This window comes from Dama dama, chromosome X (assembly GCF_033118175.1).
Source record: "Dama dama isolate Ldn47 chromosome X, ASM3311817v1, whole genome shotgun sequence".
In the NCBI taxonomy this organism is placed as follows: Eukaryota; Metazoa; Chordata; class Mammalia; order Artiodactyla; family Cervidae; genus Dama; species Dama dama.
The window spans coordinates 105,162,286-105,183,365 of NC_083714.1; the positions used below are offsets into that span (position 1 = coordinate 105,162,286).

Below are 21,080 nucleotides of genomic sequence, written 5' to 3' on the forward strand. Positions count from 1 at the left end.
TGTCCACAGTGTTTTACTGGGTCAGGTGCTGATTCATGGCAATAAAAACAGAAGTGCATTTCCAGTACACTGAACGACCATAATCCCGCCGCCGCCCGCCAAGGAGCTCAAACTAAAATTCCTCCTGCCGTCCAGACTCGTCTCGCTGCCGCCCGCCAAGGAGCTCAAACTAAAATTCCTCCTGCCGTCCAGACACGTCTCGCCGCCGCCCGCCAAGGAGCTCAAACTAAAATTCCTCCGGCCGTCCAGACACGTCCCGCAGCCGTCCGCCAAGGAGCTCAAACTAAAATTCCTCCGGCCGTCCAGACACGTCCCGCTGGGTATGGGACAGAAGCCTGTTAGCAACCAGGAAATAAGCGGAACGTTGAGGCTGAACGTTTGCTGTTAGGACGTTTACTACGACGAAAGAACACTTCCGGTTGCCTTTCCCTCAGCTTGTGGTTTGGGCAGCCTTTAGCTCTCGCGTTTTGATTTGCTACGCTAACGCTGGGAGGCGGGCTTACGTCGGGGTCACGCTCTCCCATTGGCTGCTGGTGCGGCGGCGGTTTGGAGTGAGGGTAGCACGTTGAGATGGAGGCTGATCAAGAGATGGAGGCTGATCATCAGTGCGGCGGCACAGGGCCTGAGCCCGATGTTGAGCCCGTTGAGCCCGATGTTGAGCCCGATGTCCGGTCGGAATCCGAGATTGAGCCAGGTCTGGGTCCCCGGGGAATGGATCTTGTGTGGAGTGCGTGGTGCGGGAAGTGCGTCAAAGAGAAAGGGTCGTCGCCACTCTGGGCCCAGCGCATCGTGGTCGCCTGGCTCAGCAGGGCCGAGTGGGATCAGGTGATGGTGTATCTGTTCAGTGACGACTATAAATTGCAGCGGTACGCGCTGAACCGCATCACGGTGTGGAGGAGCAGGTAAGGCGGTTGGCTTAGCCCTCCTGCCTGCGTGCTTGTGGCACTTCACTTCTTCCTCTATAGGGTTTCTTAAGGCCTTACTATCTAGTCTTCTCCTAAATGCTTAATGGTTCCCCCACGCGTGGTTTGGGCATTGCTTGTCTCAGTGTGCCTGGGGGAAAAGTCGCAGCAAAGCTCTTGCACTAATCCCATTTGCGGAAAGAAACGGGTGTGCCTCAACAGCCCTTTTGTCAAATCTGAGCTTTAACCCTTATCTTCTCTCATCTTGGGCTGGGTACTGAAGGAACTGCTGTGGCTGAGCCAGGCAGGGCTTAAGGAGTAGCACTCTAGGGTGGATTTCTATTCGAATTAGAAAGGGTGGTGGGAGCTTGCCTGAAAAATCCATGTTTGAATGGGGTGCTTCAGTCTAGTTGGTAAGATTTAGTTGGGAGCAGACAAGGGACTAGTGTCTCCAGAATAAGGTGTTTTTTTTTTTTTTTTTTTTCCCTAGCTGAATGAGTTGAGGGTGAAAGGGGTGTGTCCACACTTAACTGTTGATTGGTTGTGTAGCAGTTAGGCATCCTGTATACTGTTGGATCCCAGGGACATTACCTACCCACCCCACCCCCATCTTCCCAGCTTCTTGATTTGTGTCTGTTAACACACTCTTTAGCCAGTAAATGATAACCTACAGAAAGCTAGATTCTGAGGTGGAGGGTGGGCCAGTGTAAAGGACCTTTATGATGGTGCTGGACTGTGGCCCTTTAGGTTAGGCAACGAACTCCCCCTGGCAGTGGCTTCTACTGCTGACCTGGTACGCTGTAAGCTCATGGATGTAACTGGTGGCTTGGGCACTGATGAACTTAGACTGCTCTATGGCATGGCATTGGTCAGGTAAGACCTACATGGGTAGGGGTGTGTGGGGGGTGGTTTTGAGGGTGGGGGGCATGGGGCTTGCACGATAAGCCAAGTTTGGCTTTGGGTGCTCCCTGAAGCAAAATGCCTTGTGTGTCCTTGTGTATGGGTCACCCTGTGATTGCTTAACTTGACAGCTTTTGGTAACCCCCTGTTAACACACATTCCTCTTTTTTCCTGAGAGCCTTCTCTCCTCCATTTTTCTTCCCCTATCTTTGGAATATAGGGTGAGGGTGATTTAGACCAAATGGTCTCTTTGGGTCTCTTCCAGCCTTTACAGTTCGATTTATTTTCTCCCTTTTACTCTTACCTAGAGGAACCTTTCTGAATGCTTCGATGTTCTTGACCATAATTTAATGTGGTTTTTCTAATCCTACCCTTGTCTACACCTTTATCCCATTCTGTTCATGAACACTGAAAGGTTGCTGAGTTGTGGAAACCAAGATGTGGGCCAGGAGTTCCTGATTTACAGAGTGGCTCAGAGTGGGTCTAGCTGTCTCATGTACATCAAGAAAAAGGTTGCCTCTGAGTTTTCATCTGTCACAATTTTTGCTTAGCTCATACTGTTTCCCTTGTTTGCCTTAAGGTCGTCCTTAGCTCTTCTTACCTTATCCATTGTTTAACTGTGCTCCCCATATCGTTTGATGTAGTCATTTGTTCTAGCATTTATAACATATTATGTTCTAGCATAATATGTTATATTATGTCATGGTTATTTATCCTAGACTGAACTCTTCAAGGCCAGAGCAGTGTCTTATTCATCTGTATGGCTTCAGTATAGGGCAGACTCTCAGTAATGTTGGACTGGATGGTACCATTCCTGCTCTGGCTGACACCAACCATAAGAACAGGACAGAACAGTCATTGGAAAGGTTGTGGAAATGCAAGGTGTCAGAAACTCAGCAAGGTGTTTTGAAGCCCCACTGGTTTGAATAAAGCAGTTACTTGGGCTCTGCCACTTATTTCTCCCCCAAACTCAGGTTTGTGAACCTTATCTCGGAGAGGAAGACAAAGTTTGCCAAGCTCCCTCTCAAATTCCTGGCTCAGGAGGTGTGTATGATAAAGTGGCCTTGCTCAATTCTCTCTCCTCAGAAGGGCTCACTAAATGGGGCATTTAGTGGGTACAGTCAGACTAGCTTATCCCACCACTGTCAGCCAAGCCCAGCAAGAACCCCAGAGCCTCAGATTTTAGCTTGAAAGAAGCAGACTTGCTTCCTTGCTCATGTCTGCTGTCTTCAGTGGGCTTGGTCTGCCCAGCTTGCTGGGAATGGCCCAGGTGAAGTTGAGGCACCCCAGTGCACCACTGGGTGGGGACAGGAAAGAGGTGGCAGTTAAAGTGCCTGCCCTCTGGCTGTTGACAGTCTGAAGGAGGACAAATCCAGCCAAGCAGCGTGAAATTGTAAGACATTCCTGCTTTGAGTGAGTATATGAGGTGTGTAGAGACCCAGATGGCAGACAGGTTCTCAACCATCAAGAGAAGCTTCCTGGAGGAAGTCTGGGAGGGAAGGAGGAAGGAAAGAAGAAAGAGAAGGGTAAAGGGTACCCTGGGAGAGGAACTGGTACTGGCAGGGCAATAGGAGGCTGAAGAAGGTGATTATTAATGCTCATTCACAGGAATCTTCTTCATTGGAGGAGGGTAGTTGGTGGTTGGGGGAGGCAAGTATCTTCTGATTTTCAGGATCACCTCCACAGAGGCTAAAGAGAATCAGGAGATCTGGTTTCTAATTTTGGCTTTGCCACTAAGACCAGAACCTCCTCTTAGGACCTCCGTTTCTCTATCTGTAAAATGGGGAGAAGCCAGGCTAATTCATCTCTGTGGCCCTTTCTGCTTTAATATTTTCTAATTTCTGCGCGCACACCCTCCTCCACAATCAGGTGAACATTCCGGATTGGATTGTTGAACTTCGCCATGAGTTAACCCACAAGAAAATGCCCCATATAAATGACTGCCGTAGGGGTGAGTCCCCAGGGAGTATACATATCACAGTTAAGCCCAGAAGCCTGGGCTGGGTGGCACTGTGGGGAGAAAGAGAGGGAGGAGGGTCTTCACCTGGGGTCAGAGCTGAGACTAGGGTGAGGCAAGTGAAGCATTCACCTTGGACACAAACTTTAAGGGGATGTCAAAAGCTTAGTCAGTAATCAAGATAAATAACATTTTAATATAGAAAAACTTATGATGATCATAATACCAAACATGAATAAAGATAGGATTAATAATACTGATTTCTTCTTTTGCTTTAAGCTCCAATATAGTGTAGCAAGGCACTCTTCTGATCCTGTTTTGTTGTCTCAATTACTGAGTTTTTTGGCATCCCCTTAAATTTTGTGCCTGAGGAGGGGAATGGGGAGTGGGTTGAGAGGTGTGAGCCATCAAATATCATGAGTCCAGGAGTTCTTTGGACACCCCGTTCCAACTAAGAACCCCTGATTCAGCCTAACCCCTTCATGTTGGGGAAACTGAGATCTAGAAAAGGGAAGAGACCTGATTGGCTAAGGCTTTGTAACTAGCTAGTGGGGCTGGGTCTCTATTCTTCCACTTGCTAGCCCCATTCCATTTTTGGCGTCCCATCTTCAAGTCTGGTATTAGTTTTTTTCTAGGAAATGTGCTGGTGAGTGGGAGGAAGCAAACAACAGGGGGATAACCCAGAGCAAGAGGGGCTGTTTCTGGATATGTGAGATTTGTGTCTTCTTGGAGCCAAGCCTCTTTCCCTGGGGCTTTCCCATAATGTTTGCAAGATGAGACTGAGGGCCTGCTGAGGAGCTGCTTGCCTGTGACTGTTACTATGGCACTACTTTCCTTCCTCCCCTCCTTTAGGCTGTTATTTTGTCCTGGATTGGCTCCAGAACACCTATTGGTGCCGCCAAATGGAGAATAGCCTGAGAGAGACCTGGGAGTTGGAGGAGGAGAGGGAAGAGACAGATGAAGAAGACCAAAAGGAAGATAAGAAAATTGTTGTTGATGACATCAAAGAACAGAATCCAGAGCCTAAGGATGAGGAGAAAGGTGTAGAGCTGAATGTCAAGGCTGATGGAGACCGCGAAGGCAACAAAGACAGCAAAGAGGTTGATCTGCTTTTACAAAAGGCTCAGAGACATAAACAGTTGTATGGTAGGTGTCTGGTGCAGAAAGGGGCTCGTGAGCTTGGAAGACTCAGGCTTATGATTGACTCTGGTTATTTCGCTGGCTTGGTATTTCCTTTGGGGTTGTGGTGAGGCTTAGCTTAAAAAAAAAATTACTGTCAAAAAGCATCTTCATTGAGCCCTGTGAAGCAAGAGAGCCAAGAATTCTCGTTCGCATTTTACAACTCAGGAAATGAGGTGAGGGGGCTCAAAATTCCATCAGGAGTAGGACACAGGGTTGGCTGCTCTATCTGTTACCCTATTCTGTTTTCAGAAAGAGCCCGAGAACTGCTGGTATCCTATGAAGAGGAGCAGTTTAAGGTAAGAATGTGCCCTTGACTTGGCCTGTTTTCACCTGCCCTAGCCATTTCTTCCTTCTTGCCAGCTACTTGAGAGAAGTCCTGAGAAGGAAATTGAAAGAAAATTGGCAAAGCTTGAGGGAACTTCTTAGAAGTGGGAAGGCGGGGAGTAGGAACCAGACAAGAGGAGCAGAGTCCGGTTGGCTGATCTTCCACATCAATAGAAGGAAGCAGATGATGGAAGTTTGTGGATAATTGGCCCTACTGGGTGGTAGGGAACAACCGGGTGTATGTGGTTGCACAGACCTACTGTATTGCAGCTGATCAGCAAATGGCATCCAAGAGCCTTCCTAGATCAGGTGAGCTTATGGGTGCTATTTTAGCAGGAAGGGAGGTAGCTTACAAACCATTCAGCTCAACCCTTCCTTTTCACAGATGAAGAAATTGAAGCCATGGATGAGTGAAGGGACTGGCCCAAGGTCACATATATAGTTAGTGATAAAACCAGGACAAGAACCTGGGTCTCCTGATTCACTTTCTTCCATAACTCATTGCTTCCTCTCACCCCTTAGTCCAAGGTTCTCTGCCCAACTCCCAACCAAATGCCCCCATTGGATATCTGTGTATTGGATTATCTGGTTATTGGGAGCTGCAGGGAATTTGGGGGGTGGGGAGGGAGGAAGAGGAAGAAGAGAAAATCTGGAGCTTGAGGGTCAGGATATTTTTAGTTGCAGAGCCAATAGGGACATTGTGAGCTCACCCTGGCATACCCTGCCATATTCCCCGAAGGGAAGTGCTGAGAGGTCCTATTAGAAGGAATCCTGGAGGGATGGGGGAGGGTTACCTGGTTGAACTAGCCTTCTGATGGGACCCTCTTTGCTGGCAGGTGCTGGAGAAATATAGGCATTTACCTCAGGCCATTAAAGCGTGGAATAACCTGTCCCCACCTGTAGAATGCATCCTGGCAGAGCTCAAGGGCATTACATTCGAGAACAGGTGTGTAACTAGGTAATCAGGGGCTGCTACTCTTCTAGGGTAGAGTGTAGCAGCCTTCCTGAAATTGATTTTCATATCCCAGCTTGCTAGCCTCTGCTGTAGGAAATTCTGGGGTAATCCTGATCCCCCACGGGTGACCCTGTATTTCGCATGATCCACTTTTGCAAGCCCTGCAAGCTACCAGGTGTGGTTTGCCTACTCTGAGTCACTGGACTGGCTACAGGCAGTAATGTTTACTGTCATGCATCCCCTGGCCAGCTTTGTTTCTCTGTGTCCAGTGGTACATGAAACTCTTGGCAACTAGGAAGAGCCCTGAATCTTTTGCTTTTTCACTGCCTATCTCTTAATCTGAGTTTGAGGTAAAAGATATATGGTAGGCACTGCTGATCTCTTAAACTGCTATGAGAGGATATCTGCATCCCTTGGATAGTTGTGGTTGAGGGGACAGAGGAGGGGCCTTCCCAAGGCCTGGATCCTTGAAAGATTACGTTCCCACTGACCCACCCATTATGGCCATGAGCCTTATTTCCCCCCCAAAGTAGTACTCAGTTCAACCAGAGCAGACAGTGTCTATCCATTCTTCTCCTCCCTGATTACCTAAATTCAGCTGGAAAGGGCTTTGGGAAGAGGTTGGAAAGAATCTGGGATGAAGCTGACAGTATAGGAAGGTGGTGTAGGTGACAGAGTGGGCCTGGGTAGCAGGCAGTACCTGCAGTGCAGATTAGGGTTGTTCCTGATGTACTTTATTCCCAGGACACTAATAGTTCAGATGGTGTTTTTATCAGTGTCTGCCTAGCCTAGGCTTCTTAGCTGTACCCATCAGGAAAGAGGTGAGTGGTGACTACCTCAGTAGCTGGGAAAACTATCATTGTGCTATACAGTAGTGTCTGCCTGATCATGCTGAGCAGGCAACTGGTTGACTGTTTTAAGTGCTATTCCTGGATATTGACCTGAGGAGACAGGAGATGTATAGGACAACTCTTTCCTCCTTGAGCCTGAGCATGACAGCCGTCTAGACGTTGAGACATCTTGAGAGCTCTTGTTCCCCTTCGGCCCAGTCAGCTAGGAGAGACTCCCTTAGGGAACTTCTAGCTTCGGAGGAGACAGCTAACACTGATTTTGGTTTGAGCTAGATGGGAATGAGAGATTACCCCTATTGCTTAGGCTTTAACCTCTGTAACTTAGTTCTGGGTTCTTGCAGGCTATAGGGATGAGAATAATATTTGATCCATCAATGGAGTCCCTAAAGTTTCTGCTTCTAAGATTTGAATGAAGGCAACCAGGGAGAAAGGGAGGGGTAGGAGACTGGACAACTGTAAAGAGAAAAGACTGAGCAGGACCTTGACCCTATGACCACAGGCATTTAACTCCTTTGTGGGCCTGGGACTTTCCTTCATCTGTGCTTTCGGGCTTGTTCAGCTACTGTTGCCCTTGTTATGGGCCTCAGATTAGTATGTGCTTGGTAGATGCTTGTTCAAAACCCTCTGATCCCAGTTTTTGGCTCAGCCCTTGACCCAAGAGGCAGGGGCCTGAAAGCCAACTGTCAGCTGCCTTCCTTTTTTCCCATGCTGGTTTGGCCTTTGAGTCGAGGCATTGGCAGCCTTGGGAGTGGGTAGGGGAGTAGAAGGGGGTCTTCTGCCTGCTTCAGTTTACTTAATTTAGTGTCCTCTTGCTCCAGGGAGGCTGTGCTAGATGCTTTTCTGGATGACGGCTTTCTCATCCCCACATTTGAACAGTTGGCAGCTTTGCAGATAGAATATGAAGGTAGGGTCCTGGAGACTCACTACAGCCTTAGGGTACGGGTATCCTGGACAAGAACACCAGGGGTGGGCTGGGTGGCCCTGGACAGGGGCTAAGGGCTGTTTCCTGCCATTCCATAGCTACTGGAAGCCCCTCCTGGCAGAGCAGAATGTAGCCCCACTGAAAAGTAGTTGTTGGTTTGGGCTATTCTTAGGTGGCCTGAAATTGGGTGGGGTGAGATAGGGTGGATTGGGATTGGGGTGGGGGTCTTAATGCCGTTATTTTGCTATATTAATTGTGATTTAGCCACTTGCTAGAGAGTTAGAACAACAGAACTGGAAGGGCCTTGTAAGGTCATGTAGTGCAACATCCTCATGTTACAGATGGGCAGACTGAGGTCCAGAGAGGGGAAGGTACTGATCCAAAGTCACACAGTGAGTTATTGACAAAGCTGAAGCTAGAACCAGAGCTGTCTTTCTTTTGTACTCTGTTTTGAGTCAGTTGTTGTTTGCCAGATACTAACTGGTTTCTCTCCCTGCTGTTCTGCTCTCATGTTTCTTTTTGCTCTGCGGTGGCAACTCTGTTATTATTGGTGGGGCCCCCTCTTCTTCTCCCTCTCTCTGCTTGATTTCTTCCCTTCCTTCTCTCTCTCCCTCTTCTCTCCTTCTCCTTCTTTCCTCCCTTCTTCCCTCTCCCTCTCTGCTTCCCCTTTTCCTGTCAATGGATGTTTCTCACAAACCAGAAAACGTGGACTTGGATGACGTCCTGGTGCCAAAGCCGTTCTCTCAATTCTGGCAGCCCCTGCTTAGGGGCCTGCACTCCCAGACCTTCACGCAGGCCCTGTTGGAGAGGATGTTCTCTGAGCTGCCAGCCTTGGGGAACACTGGGATTCGGCCCACCTACATCCTCAGATGGACCACTGAACTGATTGTGGCTAACACCAAAACTGGTGAGGAAGACTAGTCCTAGCCCCAGGGCTTAATGCAGCCCAGGCAAGAGCATCTGCTACTGTTCTCATACTGAATAGCACCAGGCAGATACATCCCGTGTTAAAGGCTAAACCTTTAAGGTCAGCCCAAGAGGGCCCTGCAGCAGCAGGGACAAATCTCCCTTCACCTTTTTCTTCTCAGAGCTAAGTAAACTGGGCTGGGGCCAAGGGTTCTGAATGCTTTGAGCAATGGGGAGGTTTAGAAATGTCCTCATTGAAGGAATGTTGAAGTCTGGGGGGACAGAGAGGGACAGCTAAACTTTTTAGATGCAAGATTGGGTGGGGGGCTTTCTCTTTCCTTCTTCTCAGGCCCTGTCTTCTTTCTCAGGACGGAATGCCCGCCGGTTTTCTGCCAGCCAGTGGGAAGCAAGAAAGAACTGGAGGCTCTTCAACTGCTCTGCCTCCCTTGACTGGCCCCAGGTGGTTGAGTCCTGTTTGGGCTCACCTTGCTGGGCCAGCCCCCAACTCCTTCAGCTGTAAGTCTTTTGAATACCATCCAGTAAGAGGGTGAGACGCTGCAGGCCTCAGGGCCACAGGCCTAGAATGGTAGAGTTGGTTGAGCCCTTACAAAGACCCCCCTCCTTGCAAAGATCTCCCCTCCAGATGAGAGAGTTATTCTGAGTCTCAGAGAGGGAAGGGGTAGGATATATTCTTGCCTAAGATCACAGAGATTAAGAAGTGGCTGAACTGAGTCCAGTATGAAAATGGATAAGACACCGCCCTACAGTGCTTAGCACAGTGGCCTGTACAGAGTAAGTGCACAATAAATGGTAGCTGCTGTTGATTATTGAACCCATTTTGCTGACTTTATGCCCAGTGGTGTCTCTATTATCGTCCCAAAATGTACCTCTCATAGGTGCTTAACAACCTTCAGTGGCTTATTATTGCTTTCCTAATGAAGACTAGGTTTCTTAGCCTGACATTCAAAGATCTCTCTGCTTCTGCCCCAATCTATTGTGATAATCATACCTCCTTGACTCCCCTTTGCCCAGTCCGCTTTGAGTGCTATGATCAAAATGAATATTGCACTGGTTCTCTAGATATCTGTGGTTGTCTCCCTTTCCTTTTTTCTGTCATTTCCTGGCCCCACACCACTCCCCTCATACTCATGGAAGGCTTTAGGACCCAATTCTCTTCCTGCTTTTTGGAGCAGTATTTGTTTCATTTGAGTGATCCATCTGACACTGCAGTTCCTCAACTTCAGTGACCTTCATCCTCCACTACACTGAGCAACTCATTTCCATTACTCAAAGCTGTTCCACCTCTGAAAGCTTACATCCCAGCATCTCACTTTGTGACTACCACCTCTTGTCTACCACCTCTTGTCCTACCAGTTCTCACCCTTGCACCCCATAGCATCTGTTCTTTGCCTGCATCCAGACCTCTATCCCTCCATTTCTTACCTGCCTCAATCTTGCTTCTCTTCAGTCCTGTCTTTGGTTGATCACTTCAGTCACCCATCATCAGCACCCTCCACTCTGTCCATCCTTTGGCATATCTGACTTACAAACTGCCAAGCTGGAATTGATCCTTGCCAGTCTGCTTCTCCCACTCCTCAGCCCAGGTAGCTGAGCTCTGCTGGAGAAAACCACATAGCCCTGCGGATTGCTGCCACTGCAGAGGTATGATTTTTGATCTCAGGCCAGGTCTCAGTTTGGCTTGTCTGAGCTTTTACTTGTTTCCTGCCCACTTTCTCTCCTGTTTCCTGACTGTTCTAAACCCTTACTAGTCACCTCAAACCCCTCCCCCATTTTACCCTAGCTCCCTTGAGCACATGGAGGCCTCTGGCAGAGCCCCCATGACCTGAGGTCCAGACCTCATGAGCTGATCTCTGGCTATGCTCAGCATTGTCGCCAGTCTCAAGGTGAGGTGGCCTTACCCAACCTCAAAGCCTACTCCTCCACCTGTTGTTTGGAGCTACCTCTGACAGCATCACTGGGGCCTCACCCTAGCCTCTCCCTTGCTCTACTGGCTCTTGCTCTTCAACCTGTGAACAATGTCTGAATTTTTCTTATCTTAAAACAGCAATCATAACAACACAAACGAAATCTCCTTAGACACTGCATCCCTCTATTGGGTTATCAGCAACTTAATCACTCCTTTCTCTCCTGTCAAAACATCCCAGAAAAGTAGTGTGTATTCAGCAGTCTCAATTTCCTCACTACTTTCTTATGCCTCAACCTGCTGCAATCTGGCATTCACCCCTAGAGCTGCTTTGACCTAATTACCAAATCCAGTGGGCCCTTGTCCATTGCCTGTCTGCTGCATTGATACTGTTTGCTACTCCTTCCTTGAAATGCCTGTGCTTTTTTTTTTTAAAGAAAAACTACTTCCTGTAAAGTACCAAGGCCCAAATCTCTTTATCTAACTCAGGCCTTTCCCCAGAAATTCAACCTTCTGCATTTGACTACATGCCAGATATTTCCCCTTGGATGGCCTCTAAGTACCTTACTGTGACTGAAAGAGCATTAGTTGTCTTACTCCCCACTCCAGCCCCAAAGTGATCTTCCTCCTCTGCTCCCTATCTCACTTGGTGGCAGCACTATCTACCCTGTCATTTTGATTCTCTCAAGTGTTTTCAAATCTGAGATTTTTCTCTTGTCATGTCTATTTCTCCTAGTGTCTCCTTCCCTCTATCAGACTAAGCTTTTCAAGGGCAAGGGCTCTGCATTAGCCACCTGTGCCCCAGCACACTTGCAAGTCCAGTCTCCAAACAAACCTCAGCAAATATTGTTGAACTAAATTATACTTTGCTATCATTGCCAACAGTGCTCTCTTTGGTGGGAGTTGAGGAATAAATGAAGTGGGAGTCTGGATGCTTAGACCGTTTTAGCCCCCCTTATCCTCTCCCCATGGAGTCAGAAAGTCTTTCTTGAATCCTAATGCCATTTGTGTCACAGTTGTATCTTATAAGTAACTTAAAAGAGAAAAAAGTAGCCTTGTTGACAGAGTCATTGAGGGCAAGACCTCCAGGAGATGGAACTGAACCAAACAGCTAAATTTCCAGATTTGTCTGCTATAGACTGAAAATGATACAAATGGGTGGGAAACGGGGAGGAGAACCAGAAACTCCTAGAGACATTTGAGTAATTCTAGCAAGAGAAAAAATAAAGGAAATTTCAAAGTTCTGAAGGAATATGGCATGTGTATATAATGGGAACGGGAATGAAAAGAGCGGCATGGAGAGGTTTGGATAGATGGCCTTTAAAGTACTTTCCAGTCCTAAGTGCCTGCAGAGTGGAAGCTGCTGGTCTTGGAGAAGTCTGCACCACAGAGATCTTCTCCCAACCCAAGCATACCAGAGGGATGCGACACATGCCAAGCAGTAATAGCGGCTCACTTGGGTATGGTTTCTTGTACACAGATCCTGCCTTACCTAGATAATCAGTGAGTTGAGTCCTAATCACACCATTACACAGGTTGGGAAATGGGATTTCCTCAGATATTATGCTGCAAGTCAGTAGTAAGTCTTCAGGCCAGATCTGGGACCAGAATCCAGATATACTGTCCTTCCTCCTATGTTCTATATACAGTGTTCCATTAGATTGCACATATAGAACATGACTTTTGTTTTCCCCATAGGAAAAATAAAATATACCATTGGCAGTTAAGTGTCAGACAAGTATGCTGTGTTTGTAGGAGCTTTTTCATTTGACACAGCAATCTTTTGGAGTCAAGAGATATTGCAGACACTGAATTTAATAGATAAGAAAGACACTGAGGCTCTGAATAGAGTGAAGTGACTTATCTAAAAGTCATACAATTTGTTGATGGTGGAACAAGGATTTGGGCCCAGGTCTTATGAGTCCAGAGTTCACCTTATTTCCACCAGTGTGATCTGTGACCTTCTCAGTCCCTAGATGTGACCAGGCAAACCTGAGGAAGGAGATGGATTTTAAGATTCTTATCACCCCTATACCTCAGTGGTCAGACTAGACAGCTTAAGAGGGTAATAATAAACAGGAGTTATATGGTGTCTTGCCAAGATCAAGTGCCTAAGAATATTTATTATTAATCACACTAATGGACTGCAATGAGAGGGAAGAAAATTTCTCTCTGGCTCTGCTTCTTAGTAAGGCTGGAAGCTTTTTAGAGAGCTTCCCCCACCAGCCAGCCAATATCAATTCAATTTGAGCCAGTGCCATCTTAGAATATGAAATTACCCCTGCAGAGAGGGTCTCCCAGTCTCCCAGTGGAGTCACTAGCTCCCAGCCCTGTCCCCAGGAGCCAGTGACCAGCAACCATACCTATGTGGCCAGTCTGCCTATGGGCTCCAGAGAGAAAACAGTCCACTGAGCACATGGCCCGTTCTTCTGTGAACAACCTGCAATTCAAACTTGATACACTTAGAAGGAAACTATCCATCTGTGCATCTTTCCCATGCCTCCAGCAGTGATCAGGTGTGTGCTGGGTGCCTGGTTCTCTGTGAGGCTCTGCGAGGGATACTCACCCTGTACCTCCCCAGGAACTCTCCTTCCCAGTGGCTTTGTATCTGTTGGTAGTTTAGTTGTTAGCACTGTCCTTTGTGTGCACGATGTCATCATCTTTAACTTTCCTCTGCCTGTCCCCTACCATTTGGTTACCAAGCCCTGCTGTCTGTCTGTTCTGCACAGCTTCTCTCTCTCCCCGTCTCCACTGCCAGTGCCCTGTGTCAGTCCTCACTGACTCCCTGGTCTCCCTGACTTCAGGCTGCCCCACCCAGGCCATCCTCCACACGGTCACCCTGGCGATCTTCAGAAAAGCGGCCTTCACCTGTGCTCAGAAACATCCAATGACCCCCTCTACCCAACATACACACACCCTAACCTTTGCAGGCTTCTGTTGCTCCCACAGCTCCTCAGCAAAGCTCTACTTGAGCCAGGCTAGTCTCACTGCATACACACAGCCCTGTGTGCTTGCTCTTGTCTCTGCACAAAGCCCTCCCTTGATCTCTCCTGCCCACCTTGTGCTCTCTGCCTCCCCCCAGCTCTTGTAGTGCCTGAGTCTGCAGTGCTTATGTGGCCTCCATCCCACACCAAGCTTTGTCTTGTCAGCTTCTGCTTTTTCTCTTTTTTTCCTCCATTCCAGGCTTGGCTGTAGTTGTTCCCAGAAAGGAATCACACTTTGTTTTCCATGAGGAAGGAGCACCACATACTTCCAGTATATCTTTGGAGCTCAGGATAGATTGCCTAGCTAAAGAAAGGGATCTACCATTTTCATGTCCAGCCCTGCAGGCATGTTGGCTAGTTTCTATATTTATATAGCATTTTAGTATTATTAATAGCTGTCATTTATTGCTTGCTCACTTTGGGCCAGGCACTTTATGTGAGCTATGCTATTTACTTCATTCAACAACCCTTTAAGTTAGGTACCATTATTGTCCTCATTTTACTGAGAATGGAAGTGAACCACAGAGATGAATTATAGAGCTTGCTTAGGGTCCATGGTCCTGTGTTCTGTTTGCTCTTCTGAACTGCCTTTCAGGGGAGGTCTGGAAGCTCCGAGACCAAATTCAAACTGGAATTTGGTATGAAGTGACTTGAGATTCTGAATCTTTCTTACTCCATTCCTCCCTTTTCTTAGCATCTTCAAAGCCATGGGGCAGTTCCTGCCAGACGAGGAGCAGGAGAAGCTGCTACGCATCTGTTCCATTTATACCCAGAGTGGAGAAAACCCGGTGCAGGAAGGTTCAGAGGCTTCCCCCATTGGGAAGTCTCCATACACAGTGGACAACCTGTATTTGATCCTCAAACCAGGAGGCTCAAGCTCTGGGCCTGAAGGAGAAGCCCAGCCACAGGAGGAGCAGGGCAGCCTGAATGATGTCAAGGAAAATGAGAAGGAGAACAAAGAAGCCGTGGAAGACCAGGTAGAAGAGGATGAAGAAGAGGAAGATGAAAATCATCACCAGAAGTGGGAAGAAGAGGAGGAAGATGATGGTGACGATGACAACAATGACGGTGATGAAGATGAGGAGGAAGACAGGATGGAGGTGGTACCTCTCTCTACAGAGGAAGAGTCCCCCACTGCCGAGAATGCCAGGCTTCTAGCCCAGAAGAGAGGAGCTTTGCAGGATTCTGCATGGCAAGTTAGCTCAGGTAAGAAGCCTGTTAACCACTTCTCCCCACATCTATCTTCCCTCTCTAGCTGGCTCTTGAAGCTTCCCTTCACCCTCAAGAAAGGATGGAAAGTAGCAGGAAGTAGCCAGCATGAGGCAGCCTGGTATGTGGATGACAGCTGGTTTCCCTCCCCCTTAGGATGGAACATGTGAGCATCAGGGACCGTAGCACTGTCATGCTGCCAGCTGCCGCATGCAGAGAGCGCATTCAGAGGAATTGGTGTAGATGTAGGCACTGGGCAGCAAAGCAGAAAGTGACAAGTTGGGGGTGGATATATGTGTGATTCTGCGTGTGTATTTTGCATGCAGTGATTAGGTGCAGGGAGCCAAAGTATAGTGCTGTCTGTGTATAAGTGAATGTATATGGACATGTGGAGGCTGAGTGGTGATAGGACAGGATTTTGTTGTATGTATGAGAAAGAAGGAACCCAGAGGTATTCAGTTAGACGAAGTGGAAATGAGATCAGAAAGGGGAGAATAAGGAACAGGTCAGATTTTTGGTGAGCATACAAGTTAGTGAGACAAAGCCAGTAGGGAGCAGGGGACTTGGATGATAGGTAGGGGGAACATGAATCTGCTCCTGAGGGTGGTGAATGTCCTCGTTTGGATTGGGGAGCAGGGACCTTAAGGCAGGGGGATGACAAATGAAAAGTCTGAGGTGTGCACATAGGCATGTGTGTATGTGTACACACTTGAGGCAGGGATAAATGTTAGGCATAGCCTGTGTGATGGAGCCTGGGGGAGGGAGGGAAGGAAAACAGCTGGGATTGGGTGTGGTGTGGGGTAGACATGGTAGATTATAGAGGGAGAGGGGGAGGCAGTGAAGAAACTTAGGGTAAAAATGAAGTCTTTGCTTTTACATGGAGGGAAGGGCTGGGGCCCTGAGTGCTAGGGACCAGGGAACATGTTTATGTTTGCATGTATGCACATGGGTATGTGCCTGCATGTGCTGGACAAACCAAGGCACAGTGACAGAGAACTGTCTTAGGATAGGGAGGACTGTGCTTGAAAATATCTAAAGGGAAGGGCAGTGACTGAGGAGAGTGTGTGTGTGTGTGTGTGTGTGTGTGTGTGTGTGTGTGAGTGTGTAAGAGAGAGAGAGAGAGCACGAAGTAGGGGGAGGGAGGGAGAGAGAGTAAGGGTTGTAAAAAGAGAAGTTGTGAAGTGGGCTGTAGGTGCATCTGTGCATACATGGTCATATATGTTTTTGTAAAAGGAGACAGGGTTGCCAAGACCCATGGGGACTAGGAGGCATATGTATGTGGGAGAGAAATGGAAGCAATAAGGGGGAGAGTGATATGGAAAGGCCTGAGAACAGGCAGTGAGACAGCATCCATAGATGGCCTGTGTGGTCTGTGCTATCACTGGGGGGACATGTACAAGGATATAAGTCTAGAGGGGCAGGGGCAATGATGTAGACAGAATTGGGAGCATTAGTGATGGGGAGGGAAGGAGGATGGTCAGGTCAGTGACAGACATGGAGGGAGTGGTCCCTGTGTACAGAGGTATCTTTGTATCCATAGGGCAATGCAGTCACAAATTCCTTCTTGTAGGAGAACCAGGGGTTAGGGGATGGGCAGGCAGAGGTACATCCCTTCCTGAGGGAGTTTTTTGAGTAACATAAAAGTTTGTAGTCCTGGGTTGATACTTTCCAGAGTGCCAGGGGAGAATTCTTTGGGTACCAGGGAGATGCAAGAGGCCAGAAACTGGATCTGTTTGGAAGAGCTCACCAGTGAAGGCTTTGCTTGCAAACATTGAATGCATTAGTGTAAGGATGGGGAAGGGATTTTTTTGGGGGGGGATTTAATATAATACAGTGTGGAAGGTACTTAAAATGATAGGACGTAATAGGTGGAGAGTGCCTGACATCATCCATTCCTAAGTATGGGAGGCTGGGTCAGTGGGTGGTGGTGGTGGTGTTGTGAATGGGGAAAGGCTAGGACTTTGAAATCTTTCCCTCTCCCCCTCACTGTTGCTTCCTCTGTATGTGTATATACATATGTGGGGATGCAGGGACATTAAGATTTCTGGTTTGTGTATGAGAGGCAGAGAGTAAAACTGGAAACATTGAGTGGAGGGTTAGGTCTGTGTGCTTATGTATGTATATTTAGGCGTCTATAGGGCATGGGATATGCAGTGAAACAGCCCTTCCTTAGAGAAGGGATGTTCTTTGTGTATGCATCTGGGGGCAATAGGACCTTGCAGTGGGGAGGGAGAGCATTACACCTCTGAGAGAATATTCACCTTGAGGTAGTATGTGGGCCTGTATATGTATCTTACATGTGTCTCTCAAGGCAAGGCCACTAAGAAATGGTGTGGCTCTCAGACATACTGAGGGGACATATGTATGTAGGATATCTAAGTTATTCATATATACAGAGATATCTGGTTTTGAGGAGGAGATGCAGTGGGAATTCTGTTTGTGTAGGGACATGTTTGGGGAAATGGAAGAAGAGCAGAGAGGAACAAAAATGTCTATAATTGTGTACATGGTATGCAGGGGGTGGGCTGTGGTGAGGGTGCTGCTTGTGAACGCACAGAACAGCCATGAAGAGTGTATGGGGTACTGTGGAAGAGATAGGAAGCACTAAGGTGGAGAAAAGTTCATGAGAAATGATGCATAAAGGAGTGGGGTTGGAGTTACACACAGAACCTGTGCTATGTGGGGAAGTAAAGTGGGTAGATGGACAGGATAGGTGGGCTTGTGCACCCATTGGAGAACCAGCTCATCAGCCCTTTCTTGCCTCCTCCTTTTGCTCCACAGAAGATGTACGATGGGGCACTTTCCCCTTAGGTCGAATGCCAGGTCAGACTGAGGACCCAGCAGAGCTTATGCTGGAGAATTATGACACCATGTATCTTTTGGACCAGCCTGTGTTAGAGCAGCGGCTGGAACCCCCATCATGCAAGACTGGGTGAGTGCCCATGGCAGCAGGATTTCTCACCCCTTTCTTTGCCTCCTGCAGGAGGGAGGAAGGGAGGGAGGGTAGAATATAGAATGGGGTGGATGGGGGAGGTAACTGTCCCCAGTCAGGGTCTAAATGAATGAAATACAAGCTCCAGTCCCTAGCTGGGCCCTTGCCAAGACTCCCAGCCCCTAGTGTGGAGGGCCAGTGAGGCAGCTCCACACAAAACTGGCTTGGCATCCCTCTCAGAAGCATCTGGTTTGTGTGTGCATACGTGTGTGTGTGTGTGTGTTTGTATGTATGTGTGTGTCTGTATTTTGGGAAGGGTCCATAGCTTTCAACAGATTCTCTAAAGGGATCCACTACTCCTAAAAAGTCAAGAACACCCGGGTGCTCTAATTCAACTCTTCATGTTCCTCAGGTGAAAACTGAGGCGCAGAAAAGGGTAGGGATTTGAGCAAAGGTGCACAGAGTAATCAGTAGGCCTCCCTGCACTGTCCAGGCATCTTTGTAGCAAGGCCTATGCAGGGCTCCATGCTGTCCCTCGAAACTCACCTCTGGATCACAAGTGTAGGAGCCCTTGGGTCATCAGGGAGCCAGGAACCAAGCAACCCTTGCTGAGGGGTTCTGCTGGTAACACAAAGAAGCCCATCAAGAGGGCCTGTACATTCTGGAATGCGGGGCTTTTGTGACCAGGACAATCCTGTGAGTACAAGACAGAGACCTCTGTGGGCCCCTGAAACAATCTGTCCCTGTGCCACCTGCCCACTTCATAGATGAACCCCTCTTCCTCTAGACATTCAGAGAGTGGGCTATGGAACCCAGGGACCCCAGCAGCATGCCAGGCCCAAGGCAGTGTTGTGGACTCTGTTGTAGGTCGGGGCAGCAGGCTTCTTGGAGAGTAGAGGAAGCAGCTGGGGAAGCCAGGTGGTCTGTAGTTGGGAGTGGGTCCCATATGTCTTGCGAGAGAGACCTCCTCTCCTTTGGGTAAGGCTGTCTTGATGAACATCAAGTTATTAAGGGTGAAGTGTAGGTAGGTAGAGCTATTAAATCCAGGAGGCCCAGTCCTACATCCCTTGTAGTAGGGAGAATTCTTTAGCTGGGGCTGGCATGCCCACTCCTGCTCCTTGTCTCAGCTCTACTCTGACTTATCTGTGTGATCTTGAACAAGTCCCTTCTCATCTCTGAGCCTCAGTTCCCTTGTCTGTGAGATGGTGAGTGATGGAAGGGGATGAGGCTAGATCATCTCTAAGGGTTTTTCAGCTACATTAGTGTAACCATGGATCTGCCTGAGAGGAAGGATGATGGCTTTGTTCTTAACTTTCACCCTCATCTACCTGAAATGACTTGACCTGCAGGAAGAAGGGGAAGCAAAGAGTATTCTGAGCAGGGCCAGGGAAGGGGAAAGCAGTCTTCTCCCTAGGGTAATTTTGCAATCCTAGGATGGGAGCTGGGCCAAGCCCTGTAGCCTATACCTGGCCGTGGGCCCCTTAATAAGCTATTGGAGTGGGAGGGACCCAGCCCACTGTCCTCTGAGCCCCCAAGATCTAGCACCTTAGAAGAAAGCCTTTTAAGGCAGCCACTTTCAATACCTCCCTGGGAATAAGGTGGTGTGGTCTCCCTTTGCTACTTCAACCCAAATAGCTCTACTTTAATCTGATTTATGTACTGGGGTTCTAGATAAAGTTTCATTTGAAAAGTTCTATTCCTTTCCCTCTTCCTTCAGCTGAGGGGAAGGCAGAGCCACCCCTGGGGCCCATCTTGAAGTGGTTTCTCAGATATATTCCAGTTCCTTTGTAAAGCCAGGCAAGAGGGGAGGTCCTTCCCATAGACACACACATCAAGCACCCTTAACCCCTCCAGAGCCTAAAACTGCCTCCTTCCCTGACTGACCACTCTTCTCCCCTCTCTCTGTAGCACCCTAGGCCTGAGCTGCAGCAGTGGCAGCAATGACAGTGGCAACTTGAACCAACTTCTCTGGAGCCAGGATGAGCTTCATATGCTCAAAGCTGGCGTACAGCTCTTCTGATGACTGCCCTGGTATAGGTGTTCATTCAGTGTTAGTGGGGCAATAGCCTACCCTCCTTTGCCTCCCCCAGTGTACCTACCTAATGCTCCAGAAAACAACCTGGGAGATAGCCTGCATCAACCATATCAGCTCAGCTTTCCATCATAGTAGAATTTTGAATATATGTTGTTTTGTTTTACTTTGAAAAACAATAAACAGGCCACTGTTGTTTTGATGTTTGTGAGATCCAGGGTTGTGTGCTTCTCCCTTTATTCTGGGGGATCCTGAGAAGATGGGATCATAGCAGCAGAAGTGGGTCTACTGCCCTTTTTAAGCCTTTTTTCTGACTCAAACCATTTTTACTCCCTTCACTCAAATGCAATGTGGGGCCAGCTCACTTAGAAGCATCAGACCTCGGAAGAGACATTGGTCATAAATCCCAGCCAGCATCAGGGGAATCAGCTCAGAACCTCCCTGACAGCTGGAAGATCCAGGTCTTCCTGTTGCTACCCAGCATGCTTCTGACCCATTTCCCTGCCTTCCCTCACTGGGCAAAAACATTTGAAAGCCAAAGAGAAATCTTCCTTTGTCACTTTTCTGCTCCTTTTGCCTTGAAAAGATAAAATGGACTTCCCTGTGGTGGACACTGGAGCAGAGAAATGTCATAGAGACTGACCCAGAGCTTTTCTGTGGTCACCCAGTTCTTTCAGACCCTCAATGCCTACCCTGTCAGCCCTGAGCTGTCAAAAGACAGGGATGAATAAATTATGTTCTCACCCCTCAGAGCCCTCTGCCCAATGAAAAGGAACAAAATCCACCAATTATGATAACCTGATACCTTTGTTAAGTGTCTTAAGAAAGCCCTGATGTACATGAGTTCTTTGTTTTTCTTGGGTGATATTTCCAGGGTGTGGTTGGCTGAAGGTAAGATTGACTATAATATCCCCCACCCCTACTCAGGAGAGTGCTAGCTGGCTGAAAGAGTGGGCACCTGTGGGGCCAGGTTGGGCCTACACAGGCAAAACAAGGGACAGAACCAGGACATATTCCAGCCAAGATGCTCTCTCTGTAAATGACTGAGCCAAGGAGTGATGAAGAGGAGAAGGCATATGCTATAAAATGCTAAGCAGGAA

The 21,080-nt window shown here is 48.2% G+C and overlaps 1 protein-coding gene across 5 annotated transcripts; it reads left to right on the forward strand.

Moving 5' to 3' along the window:
* The first annotated feature begins 521 nt into the window (after positions 1-521).
* Positions 522-20,193, forward strand: LAS1L (LAS1 like ribosome biogenesis factor). Of its 5 annotated transcripts, XM_061137794.1 has the most exons (15): positions 523-902; positions 1,650-1,775; positions 2,777-2,846; positions 3,672-3,753; positions 4,612-4,905; positions 5,191-5,237; positions 6,102-6,211; positions 7,890-7,975; positions 8,335-8,385; positions 8,694-8,900; positions 9,268-9,415; positions 14,502-15,013; positions 17,798-17,948; positions 18,442-18,644; positions 19,857-20,193. In XM_061137794.1, exons 1-14 carry the CDS (start codon positions 571-573, stop codon positions 18,629-18,631), a joined length of 2,406 nt encoding a protein of 801 aa, XP_060993777.1. In that variant the 5' UTR covers positions 523-570; the 3' UTR covers positions 18,632-18,644; positions 19,857-20,193. The 5 variants fall into 5 exon arrangements, with proteins under 5 accessions (XP_060993781.1, XP_060993777.1, XP_060993778.1 ...); XM_061137795.1 differs by lacking the exon at positions 8,335-8,385 and having other exon boundaries at positions 524-902; XM_061137796.1 differs by lacking the exon at positions 18,442-18,644 and having other exon boundaries at positions 525-902.
* The last annotated feature ends 887 nt before the right edge of the window (positions 20,194-21,080 follow it).